This window comes from Megalopta genalis, chromosome 7, assembly GCF_051020955.1.
Source record: "Megalopta genalis isolate 19385.01 chromosome 7, iyMegGena1_principal, whole genome shotgun sequence".
NCBI classification, from domain to species: Eukaryota; Metazoa; Arthropoda; class Insecta; order Hymenoptera; family Halictidae; genus Megalopta; species Megalopta genalis.
The window spans coordinates 16,454,871-16,481,493 of NC_135019.1; the positions used below are offsets into that span (position 1 = coordinate 16,454,871).

The 26,623-nt window shown below is 50.1% G+C and overlaps 2 protein-coding genes across 7 annotated transcripts; one reads left to right on the plus strand and one right to left on the minus strand.

The window, feature by feature from the left end:
- Window positions 1-466: 466 nt before the first annotated feature.
- Window positions 467-6,382, plus strand: LOC117221805 (uncharacterized). Of its 2 annotated transcripts, XM_033473037.2 has the most exons (5): window positions 468-841; window positions 1,445-1,882; window positions 1,952-2,054; window positions 5,036-5,442; window positions 5,529-6,382. In XM_033473037.2, the coding sequence occupies exons 1-5, from the start codon at window positions 662-664 to the stop codon at window positions 5,739-5,741; spliced, it is 1,341 nt and encodes a 446-aa protein (XP_033328928.1). In that variant the 5' UTR covers window positions 468-661; the 3' UTR covers window positions 5,742-6,382. The 2 variants fall into 2 exon arrangements, with proteins under 2 accessions (XP_076379964.1, XP_033328928.1); XM_076523849.1 differs by lacking the exons at window positions 5,036-5,442; window positions 5,529-6,382 and adding an exon at window positions 3,041-4,789 and having other exon boundaries at window positions 467-841.
- ninaC (STKc_myosinIII_N_like and MYSc_Myo21 domain-containing protein ninaC) lies at window positions 6,284-26,364 on the minus strand. 5 transcript variants are annotated; one of them, XM_033473030.2, is made up of 24 exons: window positions 25,936-26,211; window positions 21,086-21,320; window positions 20,836-21,017; window positions 19,248-19,352; window positions 16,283-16,674; window positions 16,136-16,226; window positions 15,972-16,067; window positions 15,726-15,911; window positions 15,472-15,660; window positions 15,179-15,378; window positions 14,761-15,101; window positions 12,855-13,065; window positions 12,647-12,788; window positions 12,127-12,588; window positions 11,761-12,050; window positions 10,329-10,591; window positions 10,110-10,184; window positions 9,789-9,970; window positions 9,498-9,703; window positions 8,984-9,084; window positions 8,267-8,487; window positions 7,965-8,158; window positions 7,798-7,885; window positions 6,284-7,707 (listed from the first exon to the last, which is right to left on the minus strand). In XM_033473030.2, the coding sequence occupies exons 2-24, from the start codon at window positions 21,294-21,296 to the stop codon at window positions 7,372-7,374; spliced, it is 4,764 nt and encodes a 1,587-aa protein (XP_033328921.2). In that variant the 5' UTR covers window positions 21,297-21,320; window positions 25,936-26,211; the 3' UTR covers window positions 6,284-7,371. The 5 variants fall into 5 exon arrangements, 3 of the variants coding, with proteins under 3 accessions (XP_033328921.2, XP_033328922.2, XP_033328923.2); XR_004490573.2 differs by lacking the exons at window positions 6,284-7,707; window positions 8,984-9,084 and having other exon boundaries at window positions 8,344-8,487; window positions 25,936-26,350; XM_033473031.2 differs by lacking the exons at window positions 6,284-7,707; window positions 7,798-7,885 and having other exon boundaries at window positions 8,030-8,158; window positions 8,344-8,487; window positions 25,936-26,348.
- Window positions 26,365-26,623: the final 259 nt, after the last annotated feature.

A 26,623-nucleotide genomic window follows, 5' to 3' on the forward strand; every position in this document is an offset into this window, starting at 1 on the left:
AATCCTACATTAGTGTACGAGGCTTCTAGCAGAACAACATTCGTTCCAAGACGAATCGAACGAATAAAGGAAAAAGAACGAAAGATTTTTTAACGCTTTATCTACCGGAAATCGATCACAGAGGATTCCAGGACAATTGTGCTACAACAAAAAAGGAAACAAGAATCTCTTTCGTGATGACAATCCCGCAAGAAATGATTATTGTGACTCTTCATGATTAAAATGGTTACTGTCATCGAAAAATTCGTATAACGAAGATAAATCATTGAAATTTCTGACGAAAACGAAGACAGGACAGGGAGAGTTATACATTTCCCGATTGTTTTCGGTTCGAATACTGGAATGGCGAGTAAATAATAGGGAATATAGCATAGGGTACGTCGATAAGCGTTTCTAAGGCTCGCGCGCAATTCAACGAGTGGAGTATGGCGGCCATATTGACTATGTATAGCCAACCCAGCGCCAAGGATGTTTGTGCGTGCCTGGCACGATCGCTGTTACATCGCGATCGCTGTCATCGTTGTCGTTGTCGTCGTCGTGGACGTCTTCGATTGACATTGTTGCCCGAGTTGTGTTTTAATCGTCGTCGACGCGATATAACGACCGAGACGGTGAATTGCCAATCTAGATTCGAACGGAGTCAGCGATCCCTGTCCGCGAGATGTCAAGTCAAATATGCCTGAAGTGGAACAGTTTTTTGAACAACATCGCGACCAGTTTCGAGAGCCTTTGGGAAGAGGAAGGTCTCGTCGACGTGACCCTGGCAAGCGATGGACAATGTCTTACGGCCCACAAAGTCATCCTCTCTGCCAGTAGCCCGTTCTTCAAGAAAGTTTTCCAGGTTCGTCTGTTTTCACCTTTTATATTTCGGCGCTCGTACGCGATCCCGTTCGAAGTTTGACAGCTGGCTTCCTCCCACGAATTTCACCGTGTTGCTACTAGATTGTGGATCTTTCACCACACTCTTATCTCTATAGGCTATTTTATTAGCGTCTTTGTAGATTATTAGAAAATTTTTTCGAATCAGTGCCAAATAGAAGTAGTATTAATGTTTGTTAACATGAACCTTTTACCAATTTGTCGTGCCACAAACATTTCAAGATTTACACAGTCTGGTTACCGCAATTGATGCGATGCATTAACCTAAAGACAATTTCTTGGTTCAGAAATCTTGAAATTCTGTTTGGAACACCTTGTTGACCATCTGTTTTTTATCTCTTAAGCTCAGCTGATTCTGGGTCATTTGCGATCCAAGACCGATTGAATTTTTCTAATGGATTCCTTTTATCTTTCTGCTATAGTCCTTTTTATAGATAATAGTTTGTATCGAGAAGATAAAATTCTAATATATTTTCGACGCATGCAAATTCAAAGCATAACTTTTAAATTACAATGTATCTCCGCATCTGTCGCATTTAGACATTATTCTTTTTCTCCGTTGCAGACCAACCCGTGTCAGCATCCAGTTATAATATTGCAAGATGTACACTTCAGCGAGTTGGAAGCCTTACTTATATTTATATACAAGGGAGAGGTGAATATAGAACAGAAGAACTTGCCGGCTTTGCTGAAAGCTGCGGAGACCTTGCAAATCCGAGGACTCTCTGGCGGAGATATATTCGCTAAAGAGTCTTACAAGAGATTGGCCGAATTGGAACAAGCCGTGGAAGAGGAAGCAGGCACTGCCAAGGAAGACGCGCCGAAGAAAAAGCAAAAGCTGAAGCATCAGGCCAATTCTATCCTGGAAACTGTACTGGCACCCAGTGTATCACAGTTGGAAAACACAGACGAGTCGACCACCAGCGATCAAAGTGGAAAAGATGGGGATTATCCGTCGCAGAAAACTGTTCAGAATCCGGTTTACCATCGTTTGGAAATGAAGGTAAAAGCTTGTTGCGTTCGGAATGTTCAAACGAGAGAAGTATAAGGTACTCAATCGACCGTATTTCAGATCGAGCCACTGGAATCGGCAGTTGAGGAGCTTCAGAAGCAATCGGCAGTGGACAAAGATCCTGTGGAGAGACTGGACACCGGGCAAGTCGAGGGTAACCAAGGTGAGTACGCAAGAAACTCGAACAAACTCGTAGACTTGAACAAACACGATCGAGCATTAATGTTTTATTTGCGAAACGCATTACGATTTCGTTTCCTGCAATTTATATGTTTTATGTTCCACACGTTTGCGTGCATATTATCGCCTCTCTTCTTAGTTAGACTTCTAAATTCGATAGAAAGATCAAAAAGGCACTGTAACCATCCATGCGCAATGGGTTGCTCTATCCGAAGATTTCCATCGATTCGAATCAATTGGTTGTGGGATTTGTTTGAACCCAAAGCTGTGCACAGTCGTGCGAAGGAGAAAGAAACATGTGTACATCGAGGTCCTCGGCGTAGATGTATACGCGTTTGAAATCATCTGTGAAATCTAAAGTGACGGAGCACCGAGTCGAATGAAATACTCCCTTCGATTGTTGCGTATCGTTTTGTTATTTGGTCGCTTGCCGAAAATCGTTGAGCCAGCTTTGATCGTTACTTCTGCTTTATTAGATTGGTGTCGCACGTATTTCTTTCGTTTGTTTTTCGTTGTTGCGCGAAGCGAATCGCTAGAGAGAGAGGAGGAAACCGCGCGCGGGTAGCAAACGATTGAGACGATCCAAAAGGGGCTTTTAGGGGCACAGGCGAAGGCAGCATCGGCTTGTCGAACTTAGAGCGACGCTAGCACTTACAGCAGAGGAAAATATTGTATTTAGTCGGAAGAGGGATCGTTCCGTTTGTCGGTAGTATCGAGAGATCTCGGGTTCTCTACTAAAAAAAAGAAACGAAACGAAACAAAACAAAACAAACAAAGAGAAAAATGGAAAGATAAATGGAACGATAGACGCACGCGATCGATCGATCTTCGCTGCTCGGTGCGATTCGCTGCGACTCGCTGCAATTCGTTGCAATCCGCTGCAATTCGCTGCAACTCGCTGCAACCCAATCTCACGCGTGTCAGGGGGATCCGTGTTTAAAGCCGGCTGTGCTCTGATGTGTGTGGCAGGGTCTGGGAACAGCCCTGCTGAAGACATTTCCGGTTTATCTGGGTTATCCGGCCTAACTGGATTCTCGGACGTGAAGCCGCTGCTTTACGCGTATCAGCAGCTACCTTACGCCGATCTTCTGCCGAGCCCGGAGATTATTTCAACCTGGGCGACTTCTCGACCGATGGATCATTTGGCCTGTGACCTTATGAAGATCCTCTTTACCCCGGAGGAGAGGATTCTCTGTAACGTAAACGGCAAGATGGGCAAACAGCAGTTCGATAGTAACAAAATACATTTGATAAGGGAAGTTCTGTTGCACTTTAGCGGTATCGCACCCAATAGCGTCGAATGGGAGGAGACATGGAAGAACTGCGTGACCAAGATCGACACTAGCAATAGGGGCTTGAAAAGATATTTGTTCCAGAGGCGGTCGGTCTACACTCAATGACTAGGGCGTTTCAGGTCAGGGATCAAACGGAAACGTTTTCACTGGCTAGAATGAACGGAAATACTCGTCCAGTCTCGTCCGAAATGTTCCGATCGGAACTGCCCGGAAACGTTTAGGACCATCTGCGATCGTCACGGATCGCCTCGGATCGCTTCGAGGTTTCCGTGACCGTTCTTCTCTCGTCGTCTTTCGATTCCCCGATCGAATCGTCCCACGGACGAGCACTCATAGTATACGATAAGGGAGACACGAGAGTTAACTAGCGCGATAGCGAACGGCAATGACGACGACGACGACGATGACGATGACGATGACGATGACGATGACGACGACGATGACGATGACGATGGATAAAGCTACGCAAAGCGAGGGTCGGCGAATGGGGAAGCTGACGTTGATCGCGAACCACTCAGAAAAGGAAACAATATACATACGTTCGAAGAAATAGTAGGAAATGGAAAGCATTCCAGGCAGGGTCGGTCCTACTGGATAACGCGCATAGAGTTTTCTTTCACGAGGCGAACGATCCAATTACTTTCGACTAATCCGCTCGGTTTCTCGGTTCTTCTTTAGTTTTCTTTTTGTTAGTTGTTTCACAAGGACGGCCGATCCTTCGGTGATCTGGACTTATCTGTCGTATCCTCGTACCTCGTATGTACCTATGGTAATTCAACGTAACATTCCTTCGTGTTGTTCGTTTGCAGTGTTCACGCAATTAATGCACTCTCGTCGTAGACGATCTACGTAACACGGAACTACAAATACAATAATATTAAGAAGACCTTGCTACACTCGAAGGCACGGCATCCACGATCACACGCATTATTGTACACGCGCATAGTTACACACCTAGGTGAACGTTTACTCGGTGTACTGTCGCGGATTAGAAAAATCGAAATTCGACTAGCAATCTGTAATTAGATGCAAAGAGGAAGACCGACTTTGAACCCGCGTTCCGAGGGCAACAACCACCAACGTGTGGAATCGTGGCCCCCCTCACGGTGAAAGAATATTAATCTAAGGCATGCTTCTAGAGTATTATAAACGCGGGTTACGTGTCCGCAAACGGTTCGCATCTATCGACGGCGCACGATACTTTTTCATTCGCGGTTTCGTTCGAGCGAGAACAAAAGAAATATGATAATCGAGCGAAACCTTGTTTTTCCCGCGCGTTTATTTGCCACCTTTCGTTTCGTCGTTTGATCTCGCGAAGGTACGATACGCTTCGAGTTGACTATATTGTTTCGAACTATAACATATACAACTGTAGACAAAATACACGCGACTGGTTGCAAATAAACCTATTTTACATTTTTAATTGTCTCGTCATTTCCCGGCTCGACAGGAGTCCTTAGACGCGATTAGGATAATGTAGCAGGGTCCGACGACTGCAAGAAGAGAAAAACGTTCCACGAATCCATTGTTCCTCGGTTCCGTCGCATCGTCCGACGAACCGTTCGACACACGTCCCACATATTCTCCTCTTCTTCCTGCGAAGCGACACCACAGAAAACTCGGGTGAGGAGAGAAAGGTTTTCAAGTACCCGACTGGAATTACTTGCAGGATCTTCGAAGCCGAGCGTAACCGTGATCGCCGAGGCGCGCGAGGTTTCGTCTCCTTCGCCGGAGCCTAGGACCTGTCCGATCGGCCTCGATCGGACTCCGTCCTCGAAAACCATCGAGGATGTCTACCCTTCGACGAACATATCGTGTTCAGAGTCGATACCCGAGCAACGAGAACCCACGAATCTGCTCGTCGATCGAGAGGGCAGGGTTCTGCGATCCGGCTTCCCGAGCTGCGCCGGTGCCGCTGGCAATTCCGATTTTCCGGAAGAGAAAGGAAGTACGGCATACCCTCCGTTCCCTTGTCCCTTCTGCGACAGAGCGTACACGAGCTGGGGTTTTCGGCGGAGACACATCAAAGCTGTCCACACGATTTCGCCGTCTCTCAATTGCAAATGGTGTTTGCAGGTATGTTGCCAACAGGTGCATCCGCCTATATACCCTTCTTTTCCTTTGCTGAAAAGAGCGAATAATCTAACGGCGATGTATTTCAGGTTCTGCCTACGCATGCAGCTTGGAGACGACACGTGATCGTGGCGCACAATCTCTCGGCGGTCGATGCGCACAACGGTCTCTTGATCCTGGAGGAGGCGCACATGGTTTTGCAAATCGCGCGTCCCACCAGACTGGACACTTTAGTCAACATAATTAAGCAAACTTCTCAGCAGAGCAGTAATCAGGACAATCCACGGTCCAACAAGGGCTGAGATCGTTTGCACCGCGCAATCTGTAACGTTTCCTTCTATAAACGGTTCCCGGAAACAAAATTGTATATCGCGCTCTCGACGTTCGTCCAACGAGAGCCTATCTTATGTTTCAAATCGTGACGTTAACGTATGTATATTTATTTGTTAACGAACCAATTCTGCGTTCAGAGGAACGCACCGATTTTACACACTTCGTATGGGATTGTACCGACACGACGAGTCGCGCGTTAACAAATTTGTTATTGAATGAAATTGGAGCGTTCTCGACAAGTGCCTCGACGCGCAGCTCGCGACTGTTGTTTCCTTTTCATTAAGTTTTTATATGTGTATATTGTCGTTATACATTCTTTGTACGTGTACATATTCGCTTCGATAGTCATCGCCTATGGCCAGTATCGCGCTGTGTTGCGCACAGTACTTTTATTGTTGTATTAACAAGAATTTTATACACGCAATAAAAATTGTAGGAATAAACGTTTAACGCGGGACAAAATAGGAATAGGACCTTTTTCGCGCGACCGTAAATCAAGCGACTATTCGTATAACCTGTTTGTTAATCGTTTATTCTTTAAAATATTCTTGACAGTATCGTGCATCAGTCGATTGAAACTTTTATAAATATATTTGCTCGTAAAACGTGACGGGAATTTCGTGCTTTTATTTGAAACCGATCGTGCAGGGTCGTGATTACTTTTTTGGTAATTTGTTGCTATCGGTTACGTGATTCGTTCGATAAATGAATATCGTTGCATGCAGTAAAATAATGTGAAGGTGTTGCTTACAAAATACACACGAATTTTTAATAACTCTTTGTCCCGGAACGATCGCACGACGCGAACGTTCGCTGTCGTATAATTTCATCGAGGTCGTCTGTTTGCAGGATATCTCTGTAAGTTTCAATTTCGGTTTGCGTTTTCGTTTTTGTTTTTGTTTTCGTTTACGTTTACGTTCGGCCTGTTTGAACGTCGGTCGTGCGATTTCGCTAGGCTCGGCCAACATAAAAAGTGTGATTAAATATTCGCGTCGGTAAGGAGCATTGCTAACTGTTTGAGAAACTTGACGCGTTGTTCTGAATGGAAACGTGTTCGATGAAAGTTATTGTACATTAGACAGAGATGTACCGGCTTCTCGAGGTACGGAAATTACAAAACAAGTTCTTCACCGACAAACGACCGCGGCGATAGAGAGTTCGTTTTCTATTTTTGTTATAAACCAGAAAAAGAAACGCAATAGAAAATATATCGTATGTACATATATTGTGGATAAAAAGAAATTCTCTCCGAGTCAGCAACGTTGGTGGATTGGGGTATCGTTCGTTTGGATCATACAAGTCCGTGCATTTGTTTCCGTCGGGACAGCTACAGGTATCTTTCGGGCTCTTCTCTTTGGTTTTTTCCTCTCTCTTTCCATCTCTCTTTTGCTCTGTCTTTCATTCTCTCGTTTATTCTCTCACTCTCCCTTACTCTCTCCCTCTCCGACTCTCTCTCTCTCTCTCTCTCTCTCTCTCTCTCTTTCTCTTTTTCCCTCTATCATCCTCTCTTGACTTCTCGCGGTATATTAGCAATTCCAACTGATCCAGTTTTTATTCTGGCTCGACGCGCAAGAAGTTTTTCGGTTGTTGGCTCGAATTTTACAACTCGGCCACGTAACCCTCGATAACGATTCCCGGCGCAATCTCGGCGGTGGTGACACTATCCGAGGCAGCAGCGTTGATCCGATCGTCGGGTCGTTCCTCGCCCCAGGCAACCTCCCTGCTATACTTTTCGGACATCCGTACCATATCGTTGGGACTCCACTCGGACGAGTCTCTGCGAGCTACAGAGTCTTTGCTTCTGTAGACGACGTTCGATTCGAATTCGCGGCTTCCACGATGTCCCAAACTTGGCAGTGGCGACGGTGAATAGCTGTCGTAGATGGGATTGCGCTTCATCGACGCCCGCTGATGGCTCGTTTTCCTCAGCATAGCCTACGCGAACGAACGCCGTCGTTAACAAAAGCCGACTGGCGTATCTGCAAAAAAAAAGAAGTCGCGTCTAAAAGGCTTCAGAGAACTGACCTGAAAGTTGAACGGAGGCTCGTCGGCGTCCTCGTCGTCGTTGTTGTTCCTGCGCCCGATCATCTGCATTTCCTGGATCGGATTGATGCTGCAACAAACGGAGAGAAACGAGAACGAATTGGATATCTTCGAAGGTTTTCGCGCTGGTTTAAGAATCGCGATCAAACCGATTAGGGTTGCTGGGGTTTCTGTTCGTCCTGTCCTCGAATTCCATCTCGCTCATACCGGGGTTGCTTTTCCTGCGTGAGTTCGTGCTGTAAGGATCGATGCGTGGGGGCGTGGGTGATTGTGTCTGATCGAACGGAGGCGGTGGTGGTGCGTTATTTTTAGAACGTGTCGACTCGGCGGTATCATAATCGTTCTGCAAAAGAGATCGAAGAAATGGAGAAGAGACGAGTTCCGGTTCCGGTCGAACCCGGGAGGAGGAGGAGGAGGAGGGAGCTCGGAAGGGAAAATCGGGGAAACTTACTGAGTGAGGATTATGAGGGTGGACAGTTGGCGCGGGACTACGATGGCTCGAAGAAGTATGTTGATATCCGGAGTTACCCGTTCCGATTTCGGTCGTTCGTTGCGGCGGAACTCGGACCGCGGTATTCGGGTCCCTGGAAAACGGAGTGTCGATCAGACTCTTCCCCTCGCTGCTCGGCTGTGCCACTCGATGTGGCGAGTTCGTCGTTTGCACCTCGACGTCTGAAAAATGCAGAGCAATCCGGTTGGAGAGGTGAGTTCTCTCCGTGTACAAACCAGTCGCCACCCAAAAAGAATCGATCGTTATCCACTTACTATTAATGCGATTACGCGTTATGCGATCGTTCTCCACTTACGGGTAACATACGACCGAAAAGCGGGAATAGAGAAAGATAAGTCTGATGGTAATCGCGACGAGTCGGACGAACGCGTTGCTTTTTCGCGACGGATCTCCGATTCGCGTGATTCATAAGGTCGATCTTGGTCGATCTTGGTCGATCGCGCTCGATTCGACTCGATCACGTGCAGAAGGAGAAAAGAGGAAAAAGAGAGAGAGAGAGAGAGAGGAAAAAGAAGAGCAAGAAGTATCGAAGATAGTTTTGGTAAAAATGACTGAAAAGTAGTTGTGCTTTCTTTCGCGCGAGCGTAGAATCGTACGATTCACGAGTGTCATTGTCGCTGATCGTCCTGATCGGATGAAACAAAACGTGATAGGCACCTCTGGTACGAGCGTTGTTGATGGCCCAAGGCATCGTATGTCTCCGTAATGGCGCGTCCCAGGCCTCGTGCTCGTCGTCAGACACCAACGACGTCGCGGATCTGCGAGAACGTATTTCTCAGTTGATGCCAGAAGTCTCCGGAAGAGCTCATAAGCGACGCTTACTTCGATAGAGACGGCACACAACGGAGAGAGCGAATGTAACAACGAGCCCGCGCTCAACGCAACGACAAAAAAAGCACAAAGACGATAGACAAAGAGGCGAAAGCCGAAGTGCCCGAAATACAAAAGCAAATTACGTGTACAGATTCGGGGTGTAGAATATTTAAGAGTCGTCGTTCGACGATGATCTACGCGCTGATTATATGGCTGATTGTACGGATATGCATGTACGCTCACGGCACGATGGAACATAGAGATCAATGATGGATGATATCTATCGCTTTGCCAACTATTGATTCTACCCGGTCAACGTGAAAGACATGGACGACGTGAGCTAACTTAGTCGACTCACCCAAGACATTCCTGTTCACTGTTACCCGTCATTTCGAAGTAGGGTAACTCGTTATAAAAGTTGAACGGTAGCTTGTGCACTTGGGGTGGTTTCATCTGGCCTAAGTATGATTGCGGTGAAATGTTCGTGTCGATCCTGTCCAATGGTACCATTTCGTCATTCATCACCTCGAGCGTCGCTATCGTCGCTTGATTGAACAAATGCACCTGTTCGCAACGGTCAAGTCTCGGTCAAGCTCGCGGAAAAACCCGGAAAGCTGTCTTTGTCATCTTTGCGAAAGAGATTGCTCACTTGTTGCGAGAATTGCACGAGGTCTTGATAACGGGCTGCACGGTAATGTAGGAGGACTTGGAACATGCTCTTCGATCTCCATTTGCTGCTGTAAAATTTCATCATATCCATCGTCTCCGGTGTCAAGTGAGACTTGCCGAGAAGGGGTCCGTACTCCCTCCTCACTAAGTGACCCCTGTACGCTGCTCCCAAGAGGTATGGAAGAGATATGTTCGATCAAATGTGGCCGGATCGATACGCGAAACAATTGCATCTCCGGCACTAACGGGCTCGTAAAATATCAAACGCCTTTCGCGCGCGAATCTTCACCAGCGTCCCTACCTTTCTGCAATATCAGCGCCGCCTCCTCCTCCGTTATCTCCACCGTCGCCATCCTTCTTAAGGACGCTTGCTTCGCTGAAACAATACCCGTTAAATTTCTCGTAGCGGACAAAAACGCACGAGCCTCTCAAGAATAGAGGGAAGAGAAGAAGAGAAGAGAGAGGAAAGGGGAAACGACTCGCGCCTAACGTTGCTCTCATCGAAGATCGGTTTACCTACCAAGTTCTTTCTTCGATAAATCCGTGATCTTCGTCGCTATGTTCTTCTTCGCTAGGAAAGCTCGCATCATACATTGAACCTTTATGATCTTTTTCACCTGCGTCTCGTACAGCCGCGACAGATACTCCTCGTTGTAGTACTTCAGGAAGACCTTGGACTTCCCGAGCATCCAGCCTTCCATTTTCAATCGGATCAAGAGCAAACGACAGTTGTCTTTGGTGACTTCTACGGTCTCGTCGAAATCGAATGCGAGAAACTGATACCTTAAGAGATCACACAATCAAGAGTTGAGAACAGTTATGATGTCGGTTCCGGTTCTTGAGACAGTTATGGAGAATCCGTATGAGGCAACTGTTATAAGGTATATCGATTTTGCTTTTGGTTTTTCAGAACCGTTTTCATGTTGATTCTAAAACTGTTATTTTTCGGTTCTAGACGCGTTTTTAACTTAAATATAGAATTCGTACTGACCACTGCACTACGATTTCTTTTACAACTGTATCGATTAGTACTTTTTCGTCTTTAATCATTTCCCTGATAGAACGAGACAATTTTTCTTTCTTATACGTCTGCATTTGCTTCATTCCTACACTATAATAACTCAAGAATTAAATTTTGTTTCGGTTTGAAATAAATAAATGACTCATATTTTTAGATTACGTATGAAATGTTCACCACAATTTTGATTCGTCGTTATAATGCAACGGGTTAATATCTGAAGATGACGGAACGTACATATTAGGGAAATTGTAACTATTAGGTCTATCGGAAAGTTCTGTCCGATAGTGTCACTTCAAGTTTCAATCCATATGCACATATGGACTATCATATGGACTAACATATATGACTATCTCTCTTTATCGTTGCATTTACACACATGTGCTCTCCTAAATAAACTGAAACAAAGATGTCTCATGTCATTATTAAATGAGACGCGATCGTGAAAACATGGCTACCGATGATAATGCCAGAACACATGCTGCTTTGGCGACTCGTCAGAAAATCGCAGAGCTAGGCTGGGAAATTCTGTCGCATCCACCGTACTCCCCAGACCTAGTACCCTCCGATTATCACTTGTTTCTCTCTTTGCAAAACTTTTTACAGGAAAAAAAATTCAAAACTGAAGCTGATGTTAACCAACCACTGGTTGAGTTCTTCGCCTCTAAAAATAAATCATTTTTTAAAAATGGCATTTACAAGTTGTCATCGCGCTGGCAAGAAATCATAAGTAAAGATGGAAAGTATATTCTACAATGAATATTATTAAATGTATGAAAATTGTGTTATATTTCAATTCAAAAACGGACAGAACTTTCCGGTAGACCTAATATAACCGATATGCGTATACAATAGCTCGAAACGATTATTTTCGGAACCTTTTCAATCCCTGGTCAAGATACAGAGTGATGGCGGCGACGTTTAACGCGGTTACCTTCGGAGGAACTCCTGAAACGATATCCTACACGGGTAGCCGCGTTGCCTGCCTTTCGCGGTGTCCAGAATCGCCAAGGCCCTGATCTGCTGTCTCACGACCTCTCTGTAGAAGCCACGTGGCGCCCCTTCGAGGTCCGACCTGATGCACCTGACGAAGTGAATCCCACCGTTCCCGGCACCTACCGAGAGATTCTTCAGGATCTCGAGGCTGACCGATTTGAACGTGGCCGCAGATGTTCGCATTCTCCTCGATTGCGAGAACTGGCCTCGGGACGCGGTGTTAAACCTCTGTTTGGACAAGCGGAAGGATAATCCTCGCGGGGCCAACGAGCCATTTTGTTCAACGAGGATGACGGGTGCTCACCCTCGGCTTGGAAGTCTCCTGCATCAAAGCGCCCCATTTCCCTTTGCTCGTCGTCTTCTCCGAGACCTTCGGATGTTCGACGATGATGGTCAGGCTGCCGGATTTGGTCAGCTTATTGGTGAACATCTCCTGGACCAGCTCCAGGCTGGACAGCCTGAAAGTCTCGATCATATCGGGCGAAACGAAGTCCCGATTCTTCTCGGCTATCTCGCTGGCGTCGTACATCACCTTCCCCGTGTAATGGGCGACCGTGAACTCGTGCGAGCTCACCGGTTTGACGAACAGGTTGTTCGACTGTTGCTGTATCTTCTCGAGAATGAACTGATAATCGAGCATGTTCTTCGACGCCTCGTCGATTATGCTGAACAAACCCCTGTCCTTGCTCATCAGCTGATCGATCGCTTCCTTGTTGTCGTAGAAGTGCAGACGCTGGCCGGGTATCTCCTCCTCGTCTAGCTCTTGCTGCAAACGAGGATCGTTGGGAACACGACGACACAACATTTTCGACGGTTTTGCTTACCATTTCCCAGGCGAACACCCTCTGGTTGTAGTAGCATTGCATCTGTTCGTTCATGGTGTTCACTATCAGCTGCTCGAGCTGGTTCACCGCGATGCACTCGAACCCAAAAAGATCCATCACGTTGACCACGTACTTGTCGCCGCTGAAAGCCAGAAAGGGTGCCGTAATTAGCACCCTGACGGATGCACGATCCCGAATCAAAACTCACAATAACGCGCGGGTGACTGTAAACTTCACATTGATGGTGTTCACTACCCAGTCGACCAGCCGCTGGTAGATCGTGTTGGCCAGCACGTCCCTCGCCTCCTTCGCCTCCTCGCAGGAGTGCTTCCTGCGCACCACGCTGCCCCTTATGAGCACGCAATAGTTGATCAACGCCCAGGAGAACTTCTTCTCATCCAGGTTCAACAGCTGGGCCACTGCGATGCAAATTATTACACGATCTTGTCGGCGTTCGCGCCAAACATGGGCACATTTGGAATCACATTATTTTAAATAACACGTGATTTTATCTCACAGTCATTTCCATGCCCGCGATCGCGATTTCGAAATAACATTATTTTAAGCAACGTGTTATTTTATTTTATAATCATTCGTATAATCAGTCGATTGTTCGAGATAATTGTGAAATACTTCTTGGAAATTATATGGCAAGATGAAAGGACCGATCTGACTCTATTTGACGATTATCCGATAATAAGAAGCATCTTACCGACGAATGACAACTCTTTTTCATCTTCCGTATCAGCGGAACGATCGTTCTCATTCGCGACAATATTAGATGAACGCGGATCTTTTTTGGAGAAACGCTTTTACTGAAATCAAACTGTGGTAAAGATTTCTTGAAATCAAATTTTTCTGTCGCGTATTACGCGCTTCGAGCAAATTCACGTATAGGTTTCTTAAAGTAACATCTTTCCGTTTTTCATGTTATTTTAACGCTTCCACGACCCCGCTAGAAACCTCAAAAATTTGTATAAAATTAAAATATTTCATTCGATTAAACAAAAATTACGAAACAAACTTATATGGCATCGATTACTTCTTCAGCATTCGTGCTTCTTGCAGATCTTAATAAAATTAAGTAATCATTTTTAATTTTTCATTAACACCAAACCCACCAAGCAAAAGTGAGGAGACCGAATTTATTTAGAATTTGTAATGTTTCTATTATAAAACTTGCTCCAATAATATAACTTGTTCAAGCGTTTTCCACGAAAGAGTCTCGGAACTTTGCAGAATTGCGAAACAAGAAAGCGGTCACTTTGACCGCGGTAGATTTAATGTTAATCATCCATTCGGTCATCAATCGACTGAATTTATTGGATTGGCAACTAAGTAATTGCTGATTTCAGTTATAGATGTCTCTCACTCCCATTTTTATGATATCCGTAAATGTTATATTATAAAATTATTATTATTATTATGTTATTTTTTATTATTCGTGAATGTTAGCAACTGGACAAATTGAATGCAGCGGTCAAGGAAAAGCGAGCAGAATTGATCAATCGTAAAGGTGTCATTTTCCACCAGGACAATGCTAGGCCGCACACGTCTTTGTCCACTCGACAAAAATTAATGGATATTGGTTGGAAATTGATGTTACACCCACCATATAGTCCCGATCTCGCGCCATCGAATTACCACTTATTTCGATCCCTGGACAACTCCCTTCGTGGTAAAACTTTTAACGACGATGACGCTGTAAAATCTCACTTAACTCAGTTTTTGGCCGAAAAGGATCAGACTTTCTACGAGCGTGGAATTTTCAAGTTGTCAGAGAGATGGCAAAAGGTCATCGAACAAAACTTCGTTCCAAGTAAAAAAAATTTTTTATTTCATTGAACAAATCGGCAATTACTTAGTTGCCAACCCAATAAAACGGGGAGATCTCCCCATTCGGTTGGCTAAGTGTTAAGAATGTTTTCTTTCGTCATACATGACGTAAAACAAAGATACGAAGTAATCAATTATTTGAAATCGCTGTTATTTCGAATACATCGATATCATCGTTATTTTCAAATAACAGCATTGAAACTAATCTCTCGAAATTCAAACAGTTATCTCTTATCTTCGTTTCCAGTAAAATATGCCCAAATCTCGTACACGCATACCTTTGAAAGCTGGCTCATGGTTGTCCATCTCGGCCTCTCCGTTGTTGCCTTCGACGAATCGGATCTCGCCCAAAAGCAGGATCGCTGCCAACGTTTTCCAAATGGTCTCGCAGTACTCCTCCATCTCGAGGACTCGAAGATGCTCCTTGATCTCCTCGAACTTGACGACGTTCCCCCGTGGATCGTTCCGTACTTTGAACGACCGCTTGCGCTCGGTGCCCTTGTCGCTTGTGCGAAGGTATCGAGCCCTTCTTCCCGGCGATAAATTGTACAGGCCCAATTTGTTGATCGCGTCCAGACCGTCGTAAAAGTAGTAGAACATGTGGAAGTTCGACTGGTTCCTGCGGGGAACAGGACGCGAACCATCGATTAAACTTTGCTCGAAGCGATCAAAAGGGAAGCCGTAAGGTCCGCCAACCTGTCCCGCGTGGAGACGCGCCACTTCTCGAGCTGATACAGGCAGAATATGCCGCCGGACGCTTTCCCGGAGGACCCGAACGTCGTCTGCACTTGCAGGATACATCTGGTCGAGTTAGGGTTCAGAGGGGTGGCCGCGTTGCTGAACGCGTGGATCACTTTGATCGCCCGGAACACTCTGGACCCTATGTCCTGCAAGCTCTGAAATCGAAGAAAGGTCCCCGATCATCGAACGTCTCTTTCCCTTCGCGCGATTACGCCGAATGCGGGCACCGGCGACGGAAATTTCAGTACTTTGCCGAGATACATCAGCTGTCGGACCAGGTGCAGCATGTTCGTCGTCTTGCCCGAATTGCTCTCGCCCGCCAGCAGAATGTGCTGCGGTTCCTCGTTGTGTAACACGTCCTGGTAAGCGCTGTCGGCCACGGAGTACACGTGCGGCGCGTTGTCCGACCGCGACTTGAACTGGTACTTCGTGTGGTACTGCAACGCGAGCACGAGTGTTACTTTTTCACGAGCGACGAGCAACGATCGACGCGTTCGCTTACGTCCGATCCGTAAATGTCCTGCGACTCGTTCGGATTCAGGATCAGAAGAATGTCCCCGACGAAACTGTGGAAGTAGCCTTGCCTCAGCCTCTCGTGAAGCTCGTCCAGGATCGCGTCCTCCGTCAGCACTTCGAGTGCCGCGATGTCTTCCATGAACATGGGCTCCAGAGGATCGGTCTGATGCATCTGCGGCAACGAACCAGCTTCGATTTAGCCACGTCGAGCCGGAGCCTCGAAGCGTCTTACCTTGAGGAATCCCCTTCGAACCAGCACTTCCGCTCTCCTCTCCAGCTTGCCTATCGGACAGGCGTCCGTCATCAGCACCTTGAGCTCTTGCGCCATCTAAAAAATCGACGCGTTAGTTTCTTCGTTTACGATACTGTGGCGTCGTCCGACTAACGGGTCACTACCATGTAATCGTTGTCGGTCAGCTCCGTTAGGAAAGGATGCTCGAATATTTCCACCATGAACGGCCTGTTTTCGGGATTCTTCTCGAGACACCTGAAAGAACGAAGTCAGTATCTGACGTGGGGGCTGCCGATGTCGGATGAGCGTACTCTGCTATGAAGTCGTTGAAGTTTTGCGACCAGTTCGACTGCCTGTACAGATGCGGCGGCGGGTTGCGAACGATTTGGAAGAGGGCTCTCGTAGGGTGCATGTCCTGGAAGGGCGGCTTCCCTTCGGCCAGCTCGATCGCCGTGATCCCGATCGCCCAGACGTCGGCACGATTCCCGTAGCCGCTGCTGGAGCTGTTCTCCTTGCTGCTCGCGACTTCCGGTGCCATCCAGCACGGCGATCCCACGCACGTGTACCTTTTCCCCATTTCCCCCTGGACCGCTCTCGACAGTCCGAAATCGACCAGCTTCACTTCGCCTTCCTTGGTCAGGAGGATGTTGCTCGCGCGTATATCGCGATGCATCACGTTGTTCTCGTGCAGGTAGATGATCGCCTGAGGATCGCGTCGCGCGTCGTTAGCGAACCCCGCGAACGTTAAACTAATTCGTCGTTGCAGAAGAGCGACGAATGAGAGAGAGAGAGAGAGAGAGAGAGAGAGGGGGGGAAAGAGAGGAAGGAGGCCGACGAACGAGAGAGAAAGCACGTTCGAGCAGCCTCGGCCCGGCTTTCTTCTCCTCTAAGGTTTCCCTTAGCCGCGATTTCGCCGGCAGTAGACACGCCGGTGCCTCGTTCCTCGCCAGCATTTATTTCGCGTGTAATTTGCCGGCATTAAACGTCAACGTGGCCTGATTTACCGCACGAGCGACCGTGGACGAATCGCTACTGGCTCCATGGAACACGTACCAACGCGAACAAGAAGGAGAACGAACGTCGAGACGGACGACGAGGAGAGCCAACGAACAGAAAGAAGAAGAGGAGGAAAGGGTTGCGTGCACTTTACGAGAAAGGATGCTGGAACGGGCGAAGAAAGAAAGAGAGAGAGAGAGAGAGAAAGACAAAAAAAGAGAATGAGAGAGAGAGAGAGATTGGTGGGACGGGGAACGCGAAAAGTGCGTGCGCGTGCTATACTCGAAACGCGATCTCGCGCAATGATTTAGCGACAAACTGCCCGCAACGCGCGGCCTTTCCCCTGCGATTTCTACGCGAATGCATCGGAAAGATGCTAGACGATTGCGAGATCCGTTCGTTGAACGTTAATAGGATCGGCTCGCAGCGATAGCTTGACGAGTCCAAGATGGAAAGTACGGTGGATTCGAATGGATCGGGTTCGCGGAGTTCCCACGGCGAAGATAATTAGCAGAACCCATCGATTTTACGCGGTCCAGCGTTTTTGCCGGGATCGTCGCGATACGAATGGATCGAGCGAGGATCGACGATGCCAACCGGAAGGGATAGGACGCGGGACGAGGCCCGGCGACGCACGATTCGAAACGGAAACGAGCGTTCTACCCTTGACGTCTTGCCGCTGCACCGCCGCTGCGTCGCGCGGCGGCTTGCAGCGGGCAGGTTGCCGCGTTTGACGGGCAAATGACACCCGTCCGCTTCGGTATCCGTGATTTTTTCGAATCGTTTCCTCCTCGGTTTTCATTGGAAACGACGGGTACGAGGTGGCCGCGCGACAAATGGAGGCGGCGGAACGTCCCGTACAGCATTACGGTAAATTATATTCCGCGGGGACGGAGGACGGAATTATAGAACATTACCTCATCGCGTCCGAGCGAATCGTTTCCCTAGGAAAATTACAGATCTCGGGGACGGGAAACGTTTGCAATTCGCTCGCGCGGCTCGTACATGTTCCTTTCGCGTTTCTCGTCCAATTCCCCGCTGTTGGTTCTTTTACAATGCCGAGCGACGCGGCGCGAATCGCGTGCCAAAAATCGCAGAGCTTTTAACGGAATTCGGATCGTCCGTTGTGTCTTTTTTTTTTACGCGAAAGCCGGAACACGGAGAAAAATGGAAAGAATGTTGGATGAACATTTACCGTGTATAGTTGGATTATTTTCTTCTTAATGTTACGCATGGTTTCCCGTAGATTTTGACACGCTGTTTTCAAATCCGGTCGCAACTTTAGGATTTTGAAAAGAGATCTTCGGATTTTCGAACGATTGCAACGAAAGAAAATCACGATTTCGTTAGTTTTTTTTTCACTCAACTCGTATTTTATCAAAATCTTGAAGCGATAGACAAAATTTTACGAGCGAATTTGAAATCAGCGTGTTAAAATCTACGAGAAATCACGCGTGGACATTATAGATCGCAATTTCGTTGGAATATTTCAAGTTGAACGTAAATTTTCCAGGTTAAAAAAATGATAACACTACGTTCTCTCTGTTTTCTTCCCTTGTTCCGAAGCATTTCCATCGAAAGTTGTTCGATGTCGACGGGGAACGTCGTGATTTTGTCGCGGTGCGCGGCGGTTCTCTCTGAACGCGGGAGAACGGCGACGGAAGCGTTTCGCGACCCGAACACCGAGATCACGGAGAGCACGGAGTGCACGGAGAGCAGAAAGCCGGGAGATGGTCCGCGCCAAGATCGGAGAAGGGCGAACGAGCGGGCAGCCTTTCATTTGCGAGCAGGTTAATTAGCGAGCCATCTCGCCTGTCTTATTTGTAATTTATACGCGGTAGAATGCGGCCCATTGACGCGCGTCTTTCGCGATCCTTCGCGTTCCCCGATTTAGCGCGCACGTAAACGCGAATGCTCGCCGGAATGGCCGAGAATCGAGCGAGTAATCTCGTCGCGACTCGCAGGAGCCAAGAGGCGAGGCTGCGCAACGCATCGGATCGCGCGTTATTGCACCGTCCCGATCGGACTCGTTCCGATTCGTCCACGTTCCAGAAACGATTTCGCCGATTCTCCGCGTTTCCCGCTCCCGTTCTTCGCGCGATTACGAAAAATCGTGGCCGACTCGCGACGCCTATGGCAGGATCGTAATGACACCGAGCGACAAAAGCGAGTCCGAGCGGCGCGCCGCTCGGTATAATTGCTTTATAATAACGTCTACCCTCTGCCGGGAAAAGTTGCGCCAGCATCCACCGTCTCCCGTGGACGTTCTCGAAAGTTTACCTTGCACACCTCCTTCAGTATGTGGCCTATGTGCTCCTCCCTCAGCTTCTTGTCCATCCTGAGGAGTCCCTTGGCGAGGTCGAGCGCCGTGCCGCCGTCGCAAAGCTGGAAATCGCAAAGGCAACGCGATTACTCGCCGCGACAACGTTTACTGGCCGCGAGATTGCGGAAGCAATTTACATCGACGATCCGCCACGGTGTTTCATTTTACGTAATTGCTCGAGATCTCGGTTTCGATAAAGATTAAGACGCCGGGACAGAAGCGCGGCCGATCTCGCTCTCGCTCCGCTCGCCGGCACTCTAATTTCGCGGGGATCTCTCGCGCGCCAACGTCTCCATAATTTCTAATTATGCCCGCGCATTCTTATAAATTGGTTTCGCTTGAATTTCACGGCGAAGAATTCCGGACGCGACGGCGCGGCGTGGCGCGGCGCGGCGCGGCGCGGCGTTGTTGGCTCGTTCCGAAGCTTCGTACGGGCCTCTCCGGCCAGCACGCGATACATTATTTCGAGAGCGCAACGATCGCAAACGATCGCAACACGAAAACTTGGTCTACTACCGGCCGCACCGTTTGTGTACGTGCCCGTAAAATTCGTCCGTGATGCGATATGGAAGACGGTCGCCGATAAATCTTCGCCACATTGTCGTTGCGTGTCGTTCCTCTTTTTCAACCCGTCCCCGGGCCCCCTTTCTTCGAGTTCAGCCTCGCTTCGGTGAACCTTTACGAGCTTTTTACTCGAGTCGATCGACTCGCAAAATCCTCGGCGACGTCTTCTTATTGTACATCTGTTTCTTTGCTCCGGTTTTACGGGCTCGACCGAGGAAACTCTCGATGGCCGGAGAGTTTGCTCTCGGCTCGAGCCCGGCCAAAGGGACTGGTTTCTCTCGGGCCGGAAAGGCTCGAATCTTTTCGTTTTCGCGTCCGTGCGCCCGTCCGCGGCGATAGGCGAGCCTCTATACGCGTAAACGTTAAATCGAATATCGACGCTTTGCTCGAGATAAGTAATAATGTTTCGTGCGCACCGCGGAGGTCCACCCGTAAATTAGGGCCGCGACGTGCCAGGGCTCACCTGCGTACACGAACGAGTTTAATGATTGTTTAATGGCCGCGCGTGTCGTAAATTATCCGTGTATTCGACCGTCTCAAATGCTTGAAATTGCCTCCGGGTCCTGGCATGGGTACGTACAGCAACTCTTCCCTCGCCGCGCTGCATTCGTTTTCTCTTCTTTTTCATCTTCCTCTTCCTCCTCTTCCTCCTCCACCGCCGCGTTCTCTGCCCCCCACCCCTGTATCTCCCAGGGACTCCTCCGCCCCCGATCGCCCAGATCACCCTGCGTGTTTCGTGTCTGTTCTCGATCACCGAGCTTTTCGTTTTTCCCCGCGGAGAATTATGATGTTAAAGGAGCGCCGGTACGGATATAGTTGGACGTCGATTGCCGTCCCGACGCGATATCGCTCGCGATATAAATAACCGGGATGGCGATCGTGACAATAATGATGTACCCTCGCGTCGGACGTACCGCCGCAAATCGTTCGTTCGTATGTTCGTACGTTCGTACGTTCGTTCGTTCGTTCGTTCGGGCTTACCTCCATGACGAACCATATTTGATCGTACTCGGTCTTCTTGCCGGACCTCTTCCGATAAATTCCGTAAAAGTCCGGCAGGTTCGGGTGGGACGCTAAGCTTCGCAGGACCTTGTACTCCTCGACGATGAACGGCTGCGACTCGGCCGTCAGCTTCTGCACTTTGACCGCGACTCTCTTGTTACCTGCGAAATCGAGTCCGAATTACGCGACGACCTGTCCTCCGATTCGTATCGCGAGAAGGCAAACGTACCCGCGTTCTGATCGATGGCGTCGTACACGTCCCCGCAGACGCCGAAACCGATGCATTCTCTCAGGAGATAGCGTTTCCCAGGATCCTGGATGCTGTCGAGCCGCTGCATGGCGGTCCTTTTGTCCCGTTCTTCGCCCTCGGCCTCGTCCCTGTTCCGTCTGCCTCGTCCGTCCTCTCTTCCGTATCTCGCGCCATAGCTGTAATCGTTCATTTTTTCGGGCTGCCGGCACTCCACCTGAAACGGCGAGAAATCGTTTGATCGGGAGGAACGATCGCTCGTTATCGAGCGCGGACGGCTCGCGGAAAGTAAAACAAAATCGAGGAAGTAAAGTTTAAACGGTTCCAATCGGGCCGCTCGCATCATCGGCTGATCGCGAAGAAAAGGAAAGATCGGCGCGGGACGTGGCCCCGGGTGGAGGAAGCTGCACACACACGACAAAGAGTTCGTTAATCTCGTTCTCGTTTCCAGGCTGAAGTGCTCGTCGTCGATGGAGCGGGACACGAGGAACGGGAGGACACGAGGAGGTCGTCGCGCGCCTCGTCGCGCTCACGGGGAAAACAGGACCACTCTTCGGTGCCGCACGCCGGTGGTGCTCTTTCCATCCGCGTTCGAACGACGACGGGAAGGTCGAGAATGACTCTTCGAGTTGAAGCGAACGCTCCACAGGATTTTTTTACGAGAGGCCAGGTTCGGCCGGTCGAGGGCTTCACGGCGCATCGGCACAAAGGTGAGTGCTAATTATATTCTTTCTCGAGTGCCGCGTGAACGAGTGGTAATCGCTAATTAGTAGCTCGCTTCCTGAAAGCTTCGACGAGGGATGCCTAAAGCCGCGGAAAGATATCCTAGCCGGCTCGAGAACGTGATTCAGCGTGCCTCTCGTGGACAATGCGCTCTCTCGCGAGGCGGTACAATTCCGCGGCCGCTCTCCTAGGCCTGGAAAGCTTCGCGGAGTTTCTCGGCTCACCGTGGATTTCGTCGATCTTGGATCCACCGGATCGGCGCGGACTTCGCAACGACATCGATCTTGAAATCCGAAATAGAGTATCGACCGGCGGCCGTCCGCGCGCCCCCTCCCCCCTCCCTCCCCCCAAGTCGGTACTTGTACGGCTGCTGAAACGCGCGCTGCAAGCTAATATATATCCCATTTATCGGATCCCACGGATTGCGTAAGAGTATTTAATGGGTTACGAGAGTCCGTGGGTAACGGGTGGCTCGCTTAGCCGCTTTAGCGAAGACAAGACGCGATCGATGCGGTTCTACCTTCGCAGACGCGGCGGGCCCCCTTTCCTCCCGATCGCCGCCGTGCTCGCAGTTGATAAGCTTCGTCGACCGAAAACCATTTTGGCGATCGACCGCGGCGACGGCGACGGCGGCTGTGCGACAGCCACCCTTGCGAGAACGTTTAAACGCGGCAGCTCGCTCGATCGTGGGGCCGCCGTTTCCATAGAATCGAGACGCCGCGTCGCAACGCGCCGCACGAGGAAAAGGAAAGGAAAGAAGTGGGCTGGGAGGGACGAGAAAGAGGGGCGAGAAATGAGAGGATTCGCGTCGTTAGCCAATTCATTTATTCCCGGTGGGTCGGCGCTCGTCCGGCATAATCCGTCGATTTGTCGGCGCGACGTGTCTCGTGTAATGCTGCTTCCTGCCGCTTCTTGCCGCTTGTAATCGAACAGGGAAAGGGAAAGGGAGAAAGGGTGCGAGAGAGGCGGACAGGGTGGCAGGAGGGCGGGGAGAGGCAACGCGTCGCTGACTATATGTGAACGGACGGACGTAAGAAACTCGGGTTGATCCACGATGTCCTCGCTGTTCTCTCTTCTCTTCCCTTCTCTTCTCTACTGTTCTGTTCTGTTCTGTTCTGTTCCGTTCTGTTCCGTTCTGTTCTGCCCTGTTCTGTTCTGTCGCGGCCGCATGCGATACCGCGGCTCGTTCAGTTTTCTCGGCGGTCTCCTTCCAGCTTCTTCCTTTTCCTCGTTGCTATACCGTGCCACGCCGTGCGGTGCCGTACAGTGCCGCGTAGGTTTATTGGTACGGCGGGGCGTTAAATTATTGATGCTCGAGCGTGCGCCGCGAGAACGCGACGAGAACGCGGCGCGGATGCCGCGAGAACGCCGCGAGTGGCCAGAAGAAAGAAGGCAGAGTGTACCGGTGGTTAGGACGGGTCCTGTGATTTCAGAAAAAGCTTTCCGTGCCACTCGGTCCATCGGTTCTTTTCTCTCTGCCGATTCGCGTACACGTCTCCTCCCGTCCGCCTCTTTGTCTCTCCGCGGGTCTCCCGTCCTCGTTCGGCCGGGAGCCGCGAACCTGTGCAGGGCCCCGAGCTCTTTAAAAGGGAAGGAGCGTGGGGGCGACGAAACGCTGGTCGTTGTGGGAAAGTTTCGTGCGTACGAACTCACGCGCGAGCAACGCGCGCGATAATGTACCACGATCGGAAATCGGGGGACCCCGGACGATTTTCATCCAAACGGCATTCCTCCTCGTCAACGCGATCGGCCGTGCCGTCGGTCGGTCGGTCGGTCGGTCGTCGTCTCCGCGGTCGATCTTGTTCCCGGACACCGGTGCCGGGTCCCAGGTTGACCGTTTCGGTCATCTCGGCCGACCTATTTCTCGTCGGTTCGTTTTCCTCCCTTCGCTCTCGATAAGACTAAGCGAAGCGAAACGAAAGAGGGGCGGAGTTCCGAGTTTCGAATGCGCGCTCTCCGAAACGAGCTGTGGGAAAGTTGATATTCGTTGGCCGAGGTGGGTCCCCCGCTATAGCGGCGGAATGTTAGCACCGCGAATCCCTGGGAAGAAGCAGCAACGGTAGTGGCGGTGGACGAACAAGGCGAAAAAGAGAAAGAAAAGGAGGCGCAGAAGCCGAAAACGATCGGCAGTCGACCGGTTCGGGCCGGTTGAAAAGGGTTCGACACTCCTTTCGCCGGAAAGTACGGTAAACTTGGTGACAAGTGGCCCGTTCTCTCGCGTTTCTCTTGCCGGTCCCGCGAACGGTGCTTCCTCGCCGGACGCGCAACCAATTCGGATTCAGACGGCCGAGAGAACGAGAACGAGACCGAGACCGATCCCGAGTCGAGGCTCGACGACCGAGCCGGACGATCGATTATCCGGAAAAACTAGTAGACGCTAATCGAATTGGCCGCTCGATTCGGAGACCGCTTCCCTGCGGCTCGAAACGCGACACCGTCGCGTCGCGTCGCGTTGCGTCGCATCGCGTCGGCTCGATCGCTTGTTCCCCGATGGAAAAAGTGGTATCGAGAGACGTAGGTTTGCCCGCGACGATATCGACGAGCTCCTCCGCGAGGCACGAGGCTTCCGTTTCTTGCGACTCGGATCCTTCTCTCTCGGACCTTTTACAGATCCCCGAAGATCGATCCTTTCGGCAGATAACGCGCTTGTCCACTCCTCTTTGAGATTCCGTGGCGGAGGTGTCGGTGTTCTCGCGATCGAGCGAGGATCGCGAAAAATCGCTGCTTCCATGCCGGTCGTACGTTATTTCCGTCAGGGGGTTAATCGATACCGGGAATCTCGCCGCTGTTCTTCTTCCCCGAAGCTCATGCAACATTTAACTTTCCGCTATATTCTTCTCGGCCTCCCGGCTCGCGCTTGCGATTCCCTCCTCCTCGTTCTTCTTCTCGTTCTCGTCCTCGTTCTCGTCCTCGTTCCTCATCCTCTCCGTCGTCTCAGTCGTCGTCGTCGTCTTCGTCGTCGTCGTCGTCGTCGTCGTCGTTGATCTCCTGCTCGTTCTCGTTCTTCTTGTCTTACCACAATGTATCTCGACGTTTTTTTTCACTATCTCCGTCTCCGTCTCCCTTCGCGTTCCCGTCGGAAATACCGATACGTCGGTCGAACGACCGCGTGTGTCCGTCTTCGTCGTTCTTGCTCGACCGAAGTTGGCTCGAGACGACACCTGCCTTGGATTTACCTCCGATACCTGTACCGCTTCGCGAGAGAGACCGACTCTCTCTCTCTCTCTCTCTTTCTCTCTATCTCTCGCTCTCTCTCCTCCGACTCTTCTCGGGTTTCTCTCTTTTTCCCCGTGACTCCTCACAAAACATCCAGAAACACATGTTCCGGCACCTCGGAGACGCGCACCGTGGAACGTAAAGCACCTCGCGTATACACCACCTTTTCTCTTTATCTCTTTTGCTCTTTTCCCCTCCTTTTTTCTCTTTTTCCTTTCTTCTTGCGCTCGTCCTCCCGTTCTCCTCGCTCTCCTTTCCCACCGTGTTTCTCTCTTCCTGGTTCCGTCTCTCACCCGCTCCTCTCTCTCCGCCCGTCCCCAACCCTCCCCCCTCTCACTTTCTACTCGGACCTGTCGAGCGAAACTTGTTAATTGCGGCATTATTCGCGATCCGAAAACGATAAAGTCTCGGTGACCGGGCCCGGCGCAGATTGTCGCGACGTACTGGCATCTCGAGGGGTCCCCTCGGCGTTTGCGCGCTCTCCCGAACGGAGCGGAGCGGAGCGTGTACCGTCCGACTGTCCCGCGGTCGTTCGCGATCGCCTTCCAAATTTGGCCGACGTTGCTCGAAGTTGCGGCGAGTCGACGGGCACAGGAATCGAGCGGGTTTTCGGAACGGTTCGCGCAGCCGAAACGTACGCGCGGCTAATTACGCGTGGTCCGGACGACGGGTCGCCACGATTGCGAACCAGACCGGCTTGTATTCTTGACAGCTGGGGTTCCCAGCGATTGGCTAGAGTCGCGGAAGACTACGAGAAGGCGGCGAAGAGGACTCGGCCCTGTGTAGAAGATCCGGCGACGAACGGAACGAAGGGGTTCCGCGGAAGGTGCAAAACACTTACTCGTAAAGGAGTGGTAACGGGTGCTCTTAGCGTGGCGCACGATGAAACTCACCTCTAATTAAAACGTCTGGCAGGTTGTGCAAGCCCTACGGCGTCCACCCTCGCAATGCTCGCAACGCTCGTGTGCCGGAGTAAGAGTCGAGCTCTACGACGCTCGTGTAGGGCGGTGTAGTCACGATTGCGTCGAGGGGATGCTACTGGGGAGGGGTGCTTGGCTTCCATGATCCAATAACGCCGACTTAATTAACTAACTGCTAACTCGCAAGCCTGTTAGCATTGATTTCGTCCCCGAGATCGTCGTTCAGCTCCGACGCTCGCTCTCTCTCTCTTTGTCTTAGCGAATCTCCTCTCCTCTCTCTCTCTCTATCTCCCCCTCTCCGTCCTTTTCCCTTCTTCAGCATGCCTTCGCCCCTTTCCACGCAATGTCTTCGTTCCTTCGTCCGACGAATTTCGTAGCGGCGATCGCATTCGCGTTCGTTCGGGAATCGGTTGAAGCACGCAGAAGGTAATTGTCGTCGCGGCACAGGTGCCCATTTAGCGATAAACAACGTTGCGTCGTGCTCCCGGTTCTCTAATCTGGTTGGCCGGATCGATGCGCCTTGAAAAAGATCTCCCGAGGGTCGCGCGATAAATTAATGCGCTTTATCGCGGCTTCTTCAGGGTCGTCCTGGCTGGCGCAGTTGTCAAAGGGAGCCGCGGTTAATGCGAGGACGCGGCGCGTCCGTCGTCTTCTTGCGTCG

Coding starts and splice junctions, on each gene's coding strand:
- LOC117221805 (XM_033473037.2), top strand. CDS start 662: ATGTCAAGTCAAATATGCCTGAAGTGGAACAGTTTTTTGAACAACATC. Junction 842..1,444: donor TCTTCAAGAAAGTTTTCCAG/GTTCGTCTGTTT, acceptor TCTCCGTTGCAG/ACCAACCCGTGTCAGCATCC. Junction 1,883..1,951: donor ACCATCGTTTGGAAATGAAG/GTAAAAGCTTGT, acceptor ACCGTATTTCAG/ATCGAGCCACTGGAATCGGC.
- ninaC (XM_033473030.2), bottom strand. CDS start 21,296: ATGAACGATTACAGCTATGGCGCGAGATACGGAAGAGAGGACGGACGA. Junction 15,661..15,725: donor AGGACATTTACGGATCGGAC/GTAAGCGAACGC, acceptor CTCGCGTTGCAG/TACCACACGAAGTACCAGTT. Junction 8,159..8,266: donor ACCCTCATAATCCTCACTCA/GTAAGTTTCCCC, acceptor TCTCTTTTGCAG/AACGATTATGATACCGCCGA.